General features: G+C 41.3%; 1 protein-coding gene across 3 annotated transcripts in view; it reads right to left on the bottom strand.

The window, feature by feature from the left end:
- The window catches only part of clec16a (C-type lectin domain containing 16A), a 48,492-nt gene that overhangs the window by 24,635 nt on the left and 6,854 nt on the right, over positions 1-17,003 (bottom strand). For 2 of the 3 annotated variants that reach the window (XM_084071932.1, XM_084071934.1), the window contains exons 5-10: positions 15,633-15,738; positions 12,553-12,676; positions 11,145-11,316; positions 10,643-10,693; positions 9,469-9,582; positions 184-484 (exon numbers count right to left, since the gene is read on the bottom strand). In XM_084071932.1, coding sequence (XP_083928058.1) covers positions 184-484; positions 9,469-9,582; positions 10,643-10,693; positions 11,145-11,316; positions 12,553-12,676; positions 15,633-15,738 — 868 coding nt within the window. The remainder of the gene's footprint in view (positions 1-183; positions 485-9,468; positions 9,583-10,642; positions 10,694-11,144; positions 11,317-12,552; positions 12,677-15,632; positions 15,739-17,003) is intronic. The other variant, XM_084071933.1, reaches the window with a different exon arrangement.

Below are 17,003 nucleotides of genomic sequence, written 5' to 3'. Positions count from 1 at the left end.
GCCAGTCATTAACAGTGAAGCCGTTTCTCTTGTCAGTTTGGAGAGGAGGCAGCCTACCCCCGTGGCTGCTGGGTAGGCAGAGTGAATCATGGGAGTCTTTGATCGATGCCGGTGGGCAAACAAAACATTAAACCAAACACACACTCATATATACACACACGCTGTCCTGTACTCCTCACTCACCTTCCGCTGCATCCCCATTCGCTCTGCTCCCCTTAGAACTCACACCACCTCCTCCTCCTCCTGCCTCTGTACCTTTTCCCTTCTCCCTCTCTCCTCCTCCTCCACCTCCTCTGACGTCATCCTCCCATCCCTCTTCTCCTCCTCCTGCTCCCCCAGTCCTCTCCTCCTCTTCATCCTCGCCCAGGTTCTTGTAGTTGGGTCGTTTCTGGGTCCTCTTGCGCCCCCGATGGCGAGACAGCTCCAGGGAGCGTTCCAGGGACTCGGAGGGCTTGGTGAAACGTCGCACGGCTCCCCCACTGGCCTGGAGGACAGGAGAGGATGGAGGTAGGGAGGGGGAGAATGGGAGAGAGCCAGAACAAGGGAGAGAGAGAAGGGGGGAGGGGGGTTAATATAAAAACTTTACTATATATATTTTCCATTGATGCTTCTTAACTCGTTGCTTAGTAATATTTTATTGTAATATTACTTTAACAAGTTGGGATCAATACCATTTCGGGTTTCAGATCCGGTCTGGACGGAAATAACTTTACGTCATCAGGCGGCCGGAACAAACGACCAGAACCTCCGGTGCCGTGTACCTCCAAAATGATTCCCCTAGTTTAAATTTGTTTTAAATTGGTATAATGGTTTAGTTTCTTTTGGTATGTCCAGCTTTTATTCTAACTCGTAGCGGGACTAGCGAGACTAAACTACAGTAACTGATTCGCATTAGGTGGGGAACAAAAACAATGCGACGCCAACCGGAACGTGATAGTGTTTTTCTTTTTTTCTAAACCGGGTCACGTGGCTCTGTTTAGAATGAATACCAGGCTTTCCTCTGCGGTGGAAAAGCCTGGTGACGCGAGGTTAGTAAAGTAGTGTAACCAAAACTGTAATATTATTACATATTACTGATCCAAGTAACGCTGCGTCACTCGTTACAATGAACTTGATTTGTTTTTGTCTCTGACCGAGATAAAATCACTCTCTCTTGGCAGTATCGGTTGTATCGTCTATGAGCCGGCGCGCAGTGTGTCTGCAGAGCTGCAGATCCGTGGAGCAGCCCATTCAAACGGATCTGGTGCAGGTCCGTGTCCCTCCATGCGTGGCTCAAAAACGAAGCCATGCATACAGCCATACTTCCATACTATACTTCCATACTATTTTCACCGGAAAAAGCTGATCTACAAGCTCACAACACACCACGGACGTGATGTGTTGAAAGTTTGTAGATCGGCTATTTTTGACGAGGGACCCATTGTATGCCAAATCGAACTTTATTTGTTGAAGCATCTGCAACAGAAGGTTTGAGAGGCTTCAATGTGTTTAGTTCTTCTGTTTGGTTGATTTTTGACTCCTCCTTTAAGGATATTTATTGTTCCAATATGGAATATGCAGATAAACTGTAAAAAATAAATGTAAAGTCATAAGTAAAAATAATATGAAATATTATATATTGCTCTTGATAATATAATATAATATAATATAATATAATATAATATAATTTACGTACTTACTTTTTTAAATGAGTAATAAATAATAGTAATGTATTACTCTTCCAGAGTAATATGCCCAACACTGCTTTCAATATCAATAAAACAGATAAGTCCTTCACTGCGTTTAAGATGGGAAAGCAATGTGTGTGCGCTTACCTGCACACCTGTTGAAATACTGTTCGGTCCTTACTGTAACACATGCATGCTTGTACGGTAAGTGTGCTCACACACTCAGTCTTACTGTAAATACAGGCTCTACCAGGTTGGTCAAAGCCCATTATATCACAAAGCCACTTCCTTTTTCCACATTAGAATATGACACTGACCACATAGTACTGACACACACACACGCGCACACGCGCACACGCACACGCACACACACACACACACACACACACACACACACACACACACACACACAAAACAGGAACCAGCTGGTACAAGATAAGACACCATTCTGAGAAGCTAAACACTTAGACTTACTGTAAAAAGTAAGCTTTGGCGCCTAGATATCAATTGTGGCTCATATCGCTATGGGAAATGTCTACTTAATCGTGTACACATCATGGTGATGCTAACTGAGGCTGTAGGAAGTCCCTCCACATTGTGGTTCAAAGGATTGATTGAAATGCTGAACTGAAATAGACCTGGGCTGTTCAGCCGATTGTGTATCAGTAAAATTGTTAAAGCTCAACCCCTCAGCTGTACTACCTCGTTATGTTGACTTCATTTTTAGGGTCAGCCAGAATGAACTGAAGCACAATTAGGAAACTTTCATCCGTTATTGTTTCACAAGAGAATCTTTCACCGGTTATTGTTTCCCCAGTTTTCTGTAGAAGCCAGTCTGTGAACAAAGAATGAGTGATTCAGATTATTCTGTGTAACTCTACCCTAAGTTCAGTGACTGGAATGCTGGATTCAATGACAAACCACTTCGCACTCTGGTTATGTAATAAGGTACGGTAGTTAGGGTTCATATACTTTGTGACTAAAGATGACCATTCCATAACCAAAATATCACGGGTTCAACTTCAGTAAGGGCCACTGTGTCCATCGTCAGCCAAGTGCCTGTTCAGGTACTACCCAAGACCAACACATATGTGTTGATGTTTAGTCACTCGGGTGACAAAACACCATCTGGATGACCCTGTCAGTTAAATGTCAGATACAGTACATTAGGCTGGAGTGGGAGGTTTGAGTAGTAGGTAGAGAGAGTGAGAGGCTGTATTAGTATATATCATCACAGCACTGGCTGATATCTGAGGAAATGTACTATAGTAACGTAACCAGGCAAGTTCCAACAAACTGCAAGTCAGAAGACTACAGGCTAAAAAGATGGTGTTCTTCACATTTGTATCTCTTGATGTAGTCCATAATTTTCAAAACAGAGCGAATGGTTTTTACAAGGGTAAATACACTCACAATAGTCTAGTGCAGAGTCCAAAACCCGTATTAACAAAAACAAGACTAATCTAAGAAGCCCAGCTAGGAGCTCCTAGAGGCCACGATGCACACTCCCAACTGGACCAATGTGGTTTGAACAGACTCGCTATCCTTGGAGCCAGTCTGTGGGGTTTATGTACTGCTATGCATATTTACTGAAAGATTAAACATATTTTAAACAATTGCTAAATCTATTAACTCATTCACTGCCATTGACAAATAATATATTCGTCATTCCAATCCAACTCTCAGAGCGCCATTGACGTATCGTTTGTCATTTGGTGTTATCAGTGGTTTACGACTCCTGAAGAAGAATACACCTGGAAATAACGTGATCTAAACAAATTCCAGGCCATCCGATTTAATGTTATGAAATTTATAAAAATACATTTATCTCTGATTTCTTTTCCCAGATTGCGTTTTTGGTGAAAACAAGCTATATTGGGATCGGAAGTCTAATGCTTAATGTTGCACGCCACGGAACCATGTGGTAATGCAGGGGTTTGGGAGTTATTTAAAGCGGTCCGCTCATGTGAGAGGCAGTTTCGCGTGTGTCACAGAAGGGGGCGTTGCCAAGTTACAACAATCGGGTATGGAAAACGACACACACGACACCGACAGACAGCTACTATGGTGCTAAAACTAGCCTATGGCTTGATGGGCCTATCTTGCACCCTGCGCTATGCCTAAGTTTCAACGAATCTCTGTGATTCAAATTTTCCTATAATCAGCAGAAGCGAGTGTGTCAATTCCTTGTGTCAATTGTATTTGTATAAGATGTTAGTCTATTCTTTTTTTTTTACCTAAAATTTTTATCCTATTATTTTGTAGCCAATTTTTTCACCCAGTGCCAATTGCCTAAGCTTGTAATCCTGGGCGCTACCCTCCCTCTGCCAGCCAGGGGAGAGCCCCGAACTGAGCTCATGCTTCCTTCAATGCATGAGGAGTGAGCAGGCCGCTTCCCTGCAGGGAGAACATGCAAACTCCACACAGAAAGGCCCTTTCGCTAAACCCACCTAGGGTATGGGCACTGATGACGCGGAGGAGAGAACACATTAATGTATCTGTCTGACTGCGGGTCTGTGGAGGATGCACAACATAAATGGCAGCATGTACAATGCCCATGTACGTCATCAACACGATGCCAGCAGTTTCTGATGACATCAGGGCTTCCTGTATCTTCATATTTAGTTGATCGGTCGTATTTTTGAGTATACCGCACTGGGTACTCTGAGAACAAGTACAAGAAGTAGGCCGCCTACTCGTTGTACTTGTAATTTACTTTGTTTACATCATGTACAAGTACTGTAGATTCCCCCCCTCAAACAGAAGAGAATTTGGCCAAATACAATGATGTACTGGCCTCACATCAGTTGATTGAAGGAGTGGTGGGATAGGGGGCAGCAGAAGAAAGAGTGTGGAGAAGTAAAGCTTTATCTATATTCCATGACACGGCAGTGTTACTTGCCTAAAAGACCTGATCTTCCAACGCATCACATTGTGTGTGTGTGTGCGCACACGCACACACACACACACACACACACACACACACACACACACACACACACACACACACAGATTACATAATCACCTGTCACAGATCACAAGAAGGGGAAGAGGATCAGATGTCATGAAATGAAACTGCCCTATTTAATGTTATGTCTTACCCTAACACAAACCACACACAGACACACACAGACACACACACACACACACACACACACACACACACACACACACCTGGTGTACAGTGTCAGAAGCCGTAGGCCTGACCTCCTTATTCTAAGTGTTGTCAAGAAAAGCCTCTGCAATTCATCAGCACCCCCTGCTTCTGTAAGGAGCAGTGAATTATGGGAAAAAGCATGTCAAATGAACAAACTACAGTCTTTTGATTTGTTTGTGGTGTGAATGCTCAATCCATACTGAATCCTTACTGTGCATTGCCACATACTGTACACTTTGTTTACCCCCTTAATGAAAGTATTTTATACTTCGTTGTACGACGTGTCAAGTGGTGAAAATAGCCAATCTACACACACACAATCCATTGTGATGTCAACATGCTCACTTTAGGGATGCCAGGTTAAAAGTGGTTAGAATAAGATAAAATAACCCACACACCGTCTTCACTTGCACAAGGACAACTTTTGTTAACCCATTTAGGGCGGGAACCCCTATTTGTAACTATACCTTTCAAGACAGGAACCCCTTTTGGGGTTTGGTTATTGTTGCTATATACAGTATATAGCAACATAATTTTTTTGTAATTTTTGAATAATTTAATACGTTTTTCAGAAAACCAGGATTTAGAAGGCCTCAGGTCTAAAGGTCTGAATGGGTTACGGCAACGGTAACCCATGACCAAAACGTTTGCTTAATAAAAGTTGTCCTTATTGTGCAAGTGAAGACGTTGTGCGGTTTATTTTATTTTATAATTCTGATCCCTATCTACGCACCTGTCTTTGAGCTGATCAGGTGAAAAGTTAAAAGTGGTTAAAATCTGTGGCTCCCTCCATCCCTTCTCCTCTGTCTCACTGTCCCCTCTCTCTCTCTCTCTCTCTAAATGTCTTTTACGAGAAATGAGAACACTTACAGGTGAGGTCGAGTGGTAAAGCCAAAACCGGAACTGAAAAGTCACATGTTTGATGTTGGGTGCTGGTGAAATGGTCCCTGCCTGTGCTAATGCCATAACATTAGCTAAATACATAAAATGTGAGTGTAAATAACAGCAAAAGAAAAAGTGAATATGTCAACATATTAACTCATTTAGACCTGAGGCTGTTTTCTGTAAAAAAAGCTATATATATAGCAACAGCTAATGTTACACAAATAGGTGTTCCAGGTCTAAATGGATTAAAGGGCAGTGGGGTTGAAGCAGTTTTTCCAATTTTGTGGAATTAGAGAAAAGTTTGAGAAATGGATGGCAAATTGTTCTCTCTACTTTCAGAATACCAGAACATAACGGACCATACATTCCGTTTGTGGATTGTGTTTAATCAGAACATTTTATTATGTTTTAGGCTACTAGATTAGAATTCTTTTTTCCAAATCAATCATTTATAGAGATCCATTTCAAGCTTTTCAACAACTTTATGAGTCTCAACCTACTTGAAAAATCCTGATATATAGAGAGAAATGGTATGAAACCTTGGGTACACGTTTGCCACACACCGCTGCTGGGTATCAAACTTGTTTACCATATGGAATGAACCACAGACTAGTTTCTGTCTGTGTGTGTGTGTGTGTGTGTGTGTGTGTGTGTGTGTGTGTGTGTGTGTGTGTGTGTGTGTGTGTGTGTGTGTGTGTGTGTGTGTGTGTGTGTGTGTGTGTGTGTGTGTGTGTGTGTGTGTGTTGCACCTGTTCGCAGACTGTTCTGGTAAACCACTCATGCTCAGCCAGTGCTGAGAAATAAATGGAGGTCAGAGTGGAAGACACTTGATCAAATATAGATACTACTTGCGTGTCAATGTGGTGCATTTGCAGGCAAAATGATCGACTGATGTAAGCAGTACAGGAACCAGAGACAGCTGCATGTCAGACAAAATACAAAAACACAATCTAGTGCATGTGTATCTAAAAAGTGGTAAAAACTCTGCAAAGAAGCACCCAATACAGGCAGACATCATCGCACGCACGCATGCGCACGCACACACACCCACCTTCCAGGAAAGGGATCTGGGTTAGAGCCACCTCTGACAGTGTTCCACCATGTGACCTCAGTTTCCTGCCACATCACAGCTAAACAGGAAAAGCCTTTCGGACGGCTGAGCCGACATCATTTCTTTGTTTCTACAGTCAAAATCTGAGAAAACTGCACAATCACAGCCAATAATAAATAAACAATATGTATGTTTTTATTCTTTCATTTTGCAGGGACACTTCCTCAACTGAACAATAACTGCTGCTAAGGTATGGTATGCCTTTGAGCAAGCCACTTCAAAGTAATCACTCTGGTGCTCACTATGGCTGACAGGAGCAAATGATGTTTGTGCGTAACTAATGAGGGTGAAGGGTGCTGCTGCAAAAGGCATGCATGCCCCGCAGCCCCAGGCAGTTTTCCCTGGATAAATAAAATAAAATAAAATAAAATATAATATAGAATAATATAATATAATATAATATAATATAATATAATATAATATAATATAATATAATATAATATAATATAATATAATATAATATAATATAATATAATATAAATACAATTAAATGTGAGGAAATGTTTCAGCAAGTTTAGGGCACCTTAGCATGCATTTTTTTTTTAAATATCCTGCAGGTGTACCACTTGCATACGTGTCTAATTTGTGTTTTCAGCGTGTGATGAGCCTGTCTGCCCGTAGGCATGATCAGCAGAGGACTGCAACTATAATAGCAGTGTTACAAACAGACCACTACTCTACGCACGCAGAGAGAGAAAAAAAATGCTTCACAGTTCACACTACAAACCACATTCACTGAAGAGCCAGGCTGATTCTGTCAACAGTCACACGTCAGCCACAAACACACACACGGAATGGAGAAAACCCACAAGGGTTCTCAGAAACGATTAACTACCTCAGTACGTTACACCCACCTGGGTAGAAAAAAACAGATGGTCAGAGAGGGAGAGAGAGAGCGAGAGACAGAGAGAGAGATGGGTGGGGGGGGGGGTCGGGGGATAGAAACATGGGTTATACAGACCACAAAAGTCAATGAAGAGAAACAGAAGTACAATACCGCAGTCCATAGAGCAGACAGCAGACTGTCAGAAGGGAGGGAGGGAGAGTGATAGATGGAGAGCAGAGAGAACAGCACGTGTCATTTACATATTGCTACATTAATGTGGTCGCGCAAGTACATAAACACAACCCTGTGCCTTCACTGTGTAATAGTGTGAGCCTCCGAGTATTAATTAATAGGGCTGGGACTCAATAAAAAAAAAAAATCTAATTAGAGGCTTTGTAATTAATGAATGGAAATTAATCACATTTTAATCGCACATCAATATTTGACCTGAGAACAGTGTGAGAAATTGTTTTCAAATGGATTTTGGTAAACGTCTTTAAGTACATGTACTAAGGTACTGTACTTAAGTACAATTTTGAGGTATTTTTTACTTTACTCAAGTATTTCCAATTTCTAATACTTTTACTTCTACTCCACTACATCTCAGAGTCAAATATTGTACTTATACTCCGCTACAATTATTTGAAAACTTGAGTTACTTTGTAGATTTTGATTATTATAACAAAACATACAGTAACCACTTCAGCCCTATATCGGCCATTAGAAAATAGCCGATCTACAAGCGGGATGCATTGTGAGCTTGTAGATCGGCTATTTTCAAAAGATTTGTATACATTTGAAAACTTGAAACATTTTGTATAATGAGTACTTTAACTTTTGGTACTTTAAGTACATTTTGATACTTTTATACTTTTACTCAAGTACATTTTGAATTCCGGACTTTTAATTGTAACAGAGTATTTCTACATTGCAGGTAGAGTGTGTTGTCACTGTTGTTTTATCGTCGTTTAATTAATTAATTAATAAAAAGAATCCGCGCGCATGTGACCCGCACCGCATCGCCTATTTTCACAATATTTATATATCTGTGGAACCGAGTCAAACTAAATGTAATGCCTCTACTCAAATGATTATTTCGGGTGGTCCCCACTTCAAATATGATTATTTTGGGGGGCCTGTAAAGGTTGAGAACCACTGGCATAGAAAACCATGCGAGGCACCAACCTGCTTGAGTGTATCTCACCGTCAGTGGTGGAAAAAGTACTCAAATTCTTTACTTAAGTAAAAGTACCAATACTGCAATATAAAAATACTCTGTTACAAGTAAAAGTCCAGAATTAAAAATGTACTTGAGTAAAAGTACCAAAGTATTGGCATCAAAATGTACTTCAAGTACCAAAAGTAAAAGTACTAAATGTTTGAAAATAGCAGATCTACAAGCTCACAACGCGTCGCATTGCGACGCGTTGTGAGCTTGTAGATCGGCTATTTTCAAATAGCCTATGTATAAAATAAGGCTAAAGTGGTTAATGTATGTTTCATTATATCATGATTTATATCTGAAGAGTAACTAGTAACTAAAGTTTTCAAGTAATTGTAATGGAGTAAAAGTACAATATTTGCCTCTGAGATGTAGTGGAGTAGAAGTAAAAGTATTGGAAATTTGAAATACTCAAGTAAAGTACAAATACCTCAAAATCGTACTTAAGTACAGTACTTAAGTAAATGTACTTCGTTACTTTCCACCACTGCTCACCGTGTTCTTGTACCCTGTGTGTCTCACAGTGTTCTTGTACCCTGTGTGTGTTTGAGTGTGTCTCACAGTGTTCTTGTACCCTGTGTGTGTTTGAGTGTATCTCACCGTGTTCTTGTGTGTCTGTGTGTCCGTCTGTGCTGTGAAGACAGACAGGTCTCCGTTGAGGATGACATCAGCTAAAGCGTTGACCAGTGGGTGGTAGTGAATGATCAGAAAGACCTGAAAACACACACACACTTCAGTTAACCCATTAAGACCTGAGGCCGATTCTACAAATGTTTTCTGTAAAACCCTATGTTGCTACTCTACATGAGTGGTTCTTAAACCTTTTCATGTCAAGGACCCCTAAAATGGTATGTATTTGGCCACGGACCCCCATTTCAAAATATTTTGTTCCAGGGACCCCCAGAAGCAAAGATTTGAGTTACAAATGTTCGCTTTAAAAACATATATATATTCAAAGATTTGCACAAATGTTCACGATTTTTCAAAAAGATAGCAGCTCTGCAAGCTCATAGCTATATCTGCTATTTTTGAATAGCCAGCCAAAGTATAAAATAATGGTTAAGGCTAAAATCTGAAATGACACAGATGCGTTCCTGGATTGAATGGGTTAACCGTGAGTGAGTGTGCAGGTGTGTGTGTGTGTGTGTGTGTGTGTGTGTGTGTGTAGTGTTGCAGGTAGGTTGCAGGTCTACTTTCCTTTAATTCTGGTACTATGGATATGAAGGGTTAGCCACATAACCAGAGTGACTCAATATCTGCCTTCTATATATCTGCAGTTATTTACCAGAAGGAGATTGTTACTATAGGCCTTCAACCTTACAGTAACTACAACAGAAGAGGATCAGCTCATTACGATACACAGACTCTGTGAGGAGGCACATGTATGAAACACAGCCTCTTGTAAAGTTCTGGATGACATACAGCCAAAGCATACAGCCAAAGCAATGACAGGGTTTTCACCTATCTCTGTCCATGCACCCCACTATGTGGAGCTGTGTCTAACTCAAGAAAAAGCCTAATCTATTCTTTACTCAAATCTCCAACCGACACAACAGTGGTCCCCAGGTTGATTCTCAGTCAGGATGGTAGTCCCACAATCAGTTGGAAACCCATGCCTTAAATCATGACAAAGCGTAAACTAGGCTTTGCACTCACTCAGTACCTTTGTTTGGCTGGTGGCTAGTGGTATCTTCCCAGTTTGTGTGTTTGTTTGTTTGTTTGCATGTGCATGCATGTGAGCGTGCGTGTGGGTGTGTGTGTGTGTGTGTCGTACTTGAGCTAGAAGGAAGAGGGACACTTGTGGGTTGATCTTTCGGTCTTCAGACTGTAAAAAAGAAAAACATGTAAAAATCGACATATGAGCATTGAGCATGCATGTGCAGACTGTGCGCGCGCACACGCACACACACACACACACACACACACACACACACACGTTTCTGAACGGTTAATTCTGCAAAGGAAGATAAGAAGAGCCAGGATTGACAAGTCCTTTGTTCCTTCAGCAGTGAAACGAGAAGGACCTGTATAAACGTAGGATGTGATGGTATTGTGATTAGGGCCATAATATATAATATATTCTTTTTTATATTTGCATGGAATCCATTGTGCACTACAGTAGGGTGGTCACAGTGGTCTGTGTATGTGATTGTTTTGTTTTGCATACCCATGATTCCTTGACCATCTGAATTTCCATAACGGGATAACAATATTTACGTTGACATTTCTCACACGCACGTACGCACGCACGCACGGACACCATGTAGCATACCAACCTCGGGGCTGACCAGTGAGTAGACGTAGAGGGGCAGGAAGAGTCGGTTGAGGAGGTGGTCGGTCAGAACTTCATTGAGGAACTCACAGTTGATGGTGAGGATATCGTTGAGATAGTGGAGGTGGTCCAGGTGTTCCGCAACCATGTCACTCAACTTCCCTCTGTTCCTGTGTCTGTGAGAGAGTGAGTGAGTGAGTGAGTGAGAGAGAATAGGGATTAAGAAAACAGGGGAGAGAGTAAACAGTGATGCTGAGATCGAGATGGAACTTTGATCTCAATCGACCTCTTTACTGCTGCTGTTAGATCAGCAGGATACATGCATCAGATCAGTGCATCAAATGTCATGTAAAATCATGTGACAGCTCAATAGAATCAATGACACCCAGGCTGGTGTTTCACTACCGTTTATCTTTACTGGGACAAAGCACAATTTAAAATTGCACCCCAGATAACTTCCAAGTAATTTACACATGTAGTCAGTCCCTGGGCATTTAGCAATGATAGGGCGTGAAACATAACACAAGCCTGACACCTAGTGGTCACAGTGAGAATAAGCCAGTGGATCTTTGGTACACCTGAATATTAGTGGAGGACCCAATCACAATGTACAGCATTTTACTGGCAAGAAAAACATCTAAATGAGACAGACATTTATGTCATGATGTGACCGGTGCTAGAGACCCATAAGGTTTTGTCAGTAAATACATGGCACTACATGCTACACACACACAATACTGGTCAAAATTAAAGGGATATTCCACCACACATCAACCCAAAATCAGGCTGATCCAGTGCGTCTCAAGAGTGTACATATATAACTGAATAAAGAAGGCACTGGAGCAACTCGGATGATTGGAGCCTTTTTATTTTAATAGCAGGGTGCAGTGCACGTAAAAAAGCTTTTCGATGCCCGATTACGTATTCACCAAGTCCACAGTAATGTCTTTACACTGTGTTGTAGGGCTGCAACTTAGCGCTTATTCTATCAATCTATCAATTACTTTGTTGATTGTGCGCAAATACCGAAACACGCCTGCATTTGGTTTTATTTCTTTCATTTCCTACTTTTCTTTTACCCCCCCAAGTGTAGCCTTGGACGCACCAAGACCACCACCACCGTACTGGGCTTGGCTCTTTCTTTTCTACTCTTTTGATTATTCAAACAACAGAGAAGCACTTTTAAACAATTAAGAGTTAAAAAGAAAAACTGCATTGCAGAACCAATCCAAAGTCTTTAGGGCTTTGGGGCACTGGGGCAGACATTAGTTTCCAAATCACCGGCATTTTAAGTCCCAAGAGACGATGGGTAGGCAGATCTCTCCAATTGTCTGGCAACGCAAGACTAATGTTCGGTTAAAACTGTGGAGTGATGGATAAATGAACTGGTACAAAAGAGAAACTGGACTCACTCTTCATCAGTCTGAACACATTTGTCCAGCTCGATGACATGACTGCCGATGAACCAGACCAGGTTGCTGAAGTACGGCACGGCTGTCTTGTCTCTGATGTAGTGCAGCATGTGCTGGTTGTCCACTGAAGGGGTCAGGGATAGATGTCATTACACAGGTTACGTACAGTACATACACGCAGACACACATGCACAACATGTGACCCATAACCAGAAATGTGATAAAGTAAAGCAAAACCCCAATCAAATTGAGAAAATGAATTACATTAATGAACCGTTTGGACTTCAAATTAAGTAAATGAATCATTCAGTCCCTTTGTTAATGCAATGGTAACTCCAAGTTAGAGTAACTCAAAGTTAGATTGTATGTAACACTAGATCTAGGGCCAAGTATTAAGATGCTTAACAATTGGACTTTTCACACTGCACTTAGGCCAAGACTAACTGCATTCAACAGCTTCATAATCCTAGGTATAAGTGTAATTTTAGCCCCAGACTAACCCTCACTCTGGTGCTTTATAGTGGGAAAACCCCTATGCTTCAACCCAAGCTGGCTGTCACTGGACAACCAAGGAAGAATGTGCAGTGTTAAAAGCATTAATCTCAAGGTTGATGAAAGACACACACACACACACACACACACACACACACACACACACACACACACACACACACACACACACACACACACACACACACACACACACACACACACACACACACACACACACACACACACACACACACACACACACACAGAGAGAGAGAGAAATGAGCAGTGATAGTTATTGAACTAAACTGAAGACACATGGGTCAAACTAATGCAGAAGACAGAAGAGATTAATAGACTGATGCTGGGAAGGACAAGACAAAAACAGTAGAAATGCCGACGTTGTCAATGACTCCTTGTCATCTCAATATAAATCTGTTGGGATGGGATGTTGGTCAAAGGAGGGCAATGAGGAGGGAAATCTTGGCAACCATGATCCATGCTTATTATGAACATTTCTTCTTTGCAGACAGAACTGCATCATATCAGTACATCAGCTGATGTTTAAAAAAAGTGAATGCACTCGAGCCAATCACACGTCAAAGCTTTGAGTCATACTGCAACTCCAAAACACCAAAAACACCCAACATCAGGTTTAAGTTTGTGGTGTAATTAAACAAAACAAAACAAAACTTAAAAAGCATGCACATTTTTGCATGAATGTGGGTGGATGATAAAGAATGATTTACAAGAATTAGAAGGATATTTATAGCCATACCTTTACAGTCATAAGACACAAACCAACAGGAAGAGGTAGGGCTGGGTTTCGAAAACACACCACCAATAAAGTTCTCTACCAATTATATCAATCCAAATGAATCAAAACATATTGAAATTCTTCAAAATGTCGGTTCTATTGGGGGGGGGCTTTCCATTTTCTACAAGAAATAATATGAATACAATATTGTTATTACATTAGAAAAGGACATGACCTACAGTAGTCCCATAATGAAATATGATTTAATTAAGACAAAGAAGTAATGGCTGCTTTCTTCCAGGATATTCATGCCAGTAGATCTGGGAGCAACGATACCCAGCCCTATGAGGAGCAAGACGAGTGGATGGGGACCAACTTACATGAGACTGGAGTTAGGCAGATGGGGCGCGCAGAGGGAGGGAGGGAGGGAGGGAGAGGGGGGAGAGAGGGAGAAAGAGAGAGAGGGGGAGGAATGGTTGAAGAGGAGGAACAGGAGGTGGGAGAGGGAGAAGGGGAAACAGACAGGGTTAATGTGAGTACGGTGTGTGTGTGTGGGGTACATGTTGGGATTGACACATGCTCACATCCCAGGGAATCCACACAAGGAGTCATCAAGGTCAAGCAACACAATTATTGCAATTTCCACTAATAAAGACTGTACAATATACTGTAGACATGGTGAAAACTTTCATTATTTTTGTTGCTTATATAAATACATTTCAACAAGATTGAGAACTTGCATATGAATTACATTGCCAATTGATTTGAAAGCATTATGACTAAATAAGCACATTCTGTTTCATTTACTATGTATGTAATGAGAATGGCCACGCTGGCACTGTTCTCTAGTGGTCTGTGCATCATGACAAGCATCTGTTTGATAAATATTAGAGGCCTTTTTTCCTGGATCAAATTGATGCTTCCTTCTTCAGCAGAATCCTGACCATAATATAGACCATAGTCAGCCATTCCCCACCCAATTAGGTTACTGAACAGTAATTCTAAGTACAACACCACAGTTAGCTAAAGTTAATTATGAATAACATATCTTAACTAGTCTATCCCTCTTCAGACAGAAAACGTGTGCAAAGCCAGAGAACATGGAGCTGCATGATGCTAGTACAGTCGTTCAGTAGTCATGCAGGAGCCCACAAATAGACAGCGAGACAGAAAATCCACAGCTGATGCTGGAACAACATTATGTGAAGTCAATAGACATACCCCGAAAAGCCCACATCAGAAAAGCCACACCAGCTCTCAGCTCTCTGTGCCCGGCTCAGAGTCACAAAGATTGCAGTAGCAGTCCCAGCAGGGAGAAGGGAAGGTGACGTAATCACAGCACATTGCCGAGAGCAACATTAGTCTCCACAAAAATGACGTATTTTTCAACTGAATAAGCGCTCACCTGAAAGATTATGTCATTTTTGTTGTGACACTCATCGAAAGGGTTACTTAGAAAAGTCTGGTTGTGCTTAAGCAGGACAAAATTGCTGTCTACGACTATTGTACCACGTTACTGTTGTGATACAGGTGGTTGAATACTTTTGCTTCCATGGAATTAGTGTTTTATAGGGTTAATGTGTATGGGAATAGTTCAGCAGGCTTTGCGTACCGGCTACTGTTTGATGTAAATGACTGCACAGCAAAACTGTGTGTGTGTGTGTGTGTGTGTGTGTGTGTGTAAGCGTTACCTGTTAAGTCATGCTCATGCAGCAGAAGCAGTAGCGAGAAGAGACGGAGGACAAACGAAGAGAAGCAGGCGGACGCAGCATCCTACGTGTGTGCGCCTGAGTGTCTGTGTGTGCACACGCGGGTGTGTGTTCCCACCACTCACCTTTGTAGACGTTGAGTGTGATGGTGCGTACGGCGATGCGGACCATGCTTTCAGGGTGGTTGAAAAACTTAATGGCCTCGGTGTACAGGGCAAAGTCATTAGTGTGCTGTGTGTGGGAGACAGAGAGGGGGGTGCCGGTGAGCACGGCATTGGCATGGCACAGCATGGCACGGCCACAAACGACCACAGAGAGAGAGAGAGAGATGCTACCGCAGATAGACCCACTACATGAGTATTCTATTTTCATATAATAATATCAAAAAATGATTATGCTAATAACAATAATTATAATCAGATATTATTATTAGGACTTAATGACCTAATAGCCCATCTAGTAAAAGCAGTATCATGCTCATGGGTATTATTCCACATATTCCATTTCTTTGCCGTTTAGAATAATTAGGGATAGTAACAGGAGAATAAATTTCATCATGTGTAGTATTTTATCTACGGTATGTAAGAAAATAGAGTAGTATTAATATGGAACAATATGACAGATAATTAATATATTATTGTACTGTATATCTAGTCTGCAAAACATAGATGGTCTACAGCAGCTCATGTTATTAGTCTATAATGTGTAGTCTGACTACAGGGGCAAAGCAGAATTTCCTTTCAAGTTACTGTATATAATGGAAAATAGTTTGTACACTGGAATGAGGAATAGAAGAGATTACCTGAAAGCAGTTAGTTTAACATGTAAATTTAATTTAGCATCAAATAAACCAGCCTACACTGTATGTGTGTGTATTACATTCCCTATTTGATTTCATCTGTTTCAGATTAGTATTTGTGACAGTGAGCTAAAAGTCAAATTGGTTACAGCTGAAACATTCCCCAAAAATATGTAAATTTTTTTATGGATGACTATCTGGCCAAAAGAAAAACCTTGACTTTATGGATTATTCATTCATTCATTCATTCATACATTCATACATTCATACATACATACATACAGGTGCCATTAATGACATACTGTACTGTACTTGTTCACACCTGGAAAGTAGACCTAAATATACAGGGGGACTAATTCAACGACTAACCTGTGAAGAAATCCTCTGAGAGTGTACAAACGGACCAAATGGAACCGTTAAATAAACACTTAAGATTTGACTGTGTAGTGAACAGGTAGCAACATGGCAGTGTGTTGCGGTTGGTGAATTGGAATTATCTCTCTCTGTGAGTCCCTGTGCCCCTACTCGACTGTTCCTCATTCACCGAGACTTCCAGACAATCACAGCTGAGGGTCAGAGTTTGAAAGTTCATCCAGAGGTCACGGCGAATGAAAATAATCTGACCCTGATAACCCAAACCAAGTCCAGAATTGACCTTCCTGAACATAAGATATGAGCTGTGTAGATCTGACAGGAC

This window comes from Gymnoscopelus microlampas (assembly GCF_963454915.1).
Source record: "Gymnoscopelus microlampas genome assembly, chromosome: 11".
In the NCBI taxonomy this organism is placed as follows: Eukaryota; Metazoa; Chordata; class Actinopteri; order Myctophiformes; family Myctophidae; genus Gymnoscopelus; species Gymnoscopelus microlampas.
This window is presented reverse-complemented; position numbering and strand designations above follow the sequence as displayed.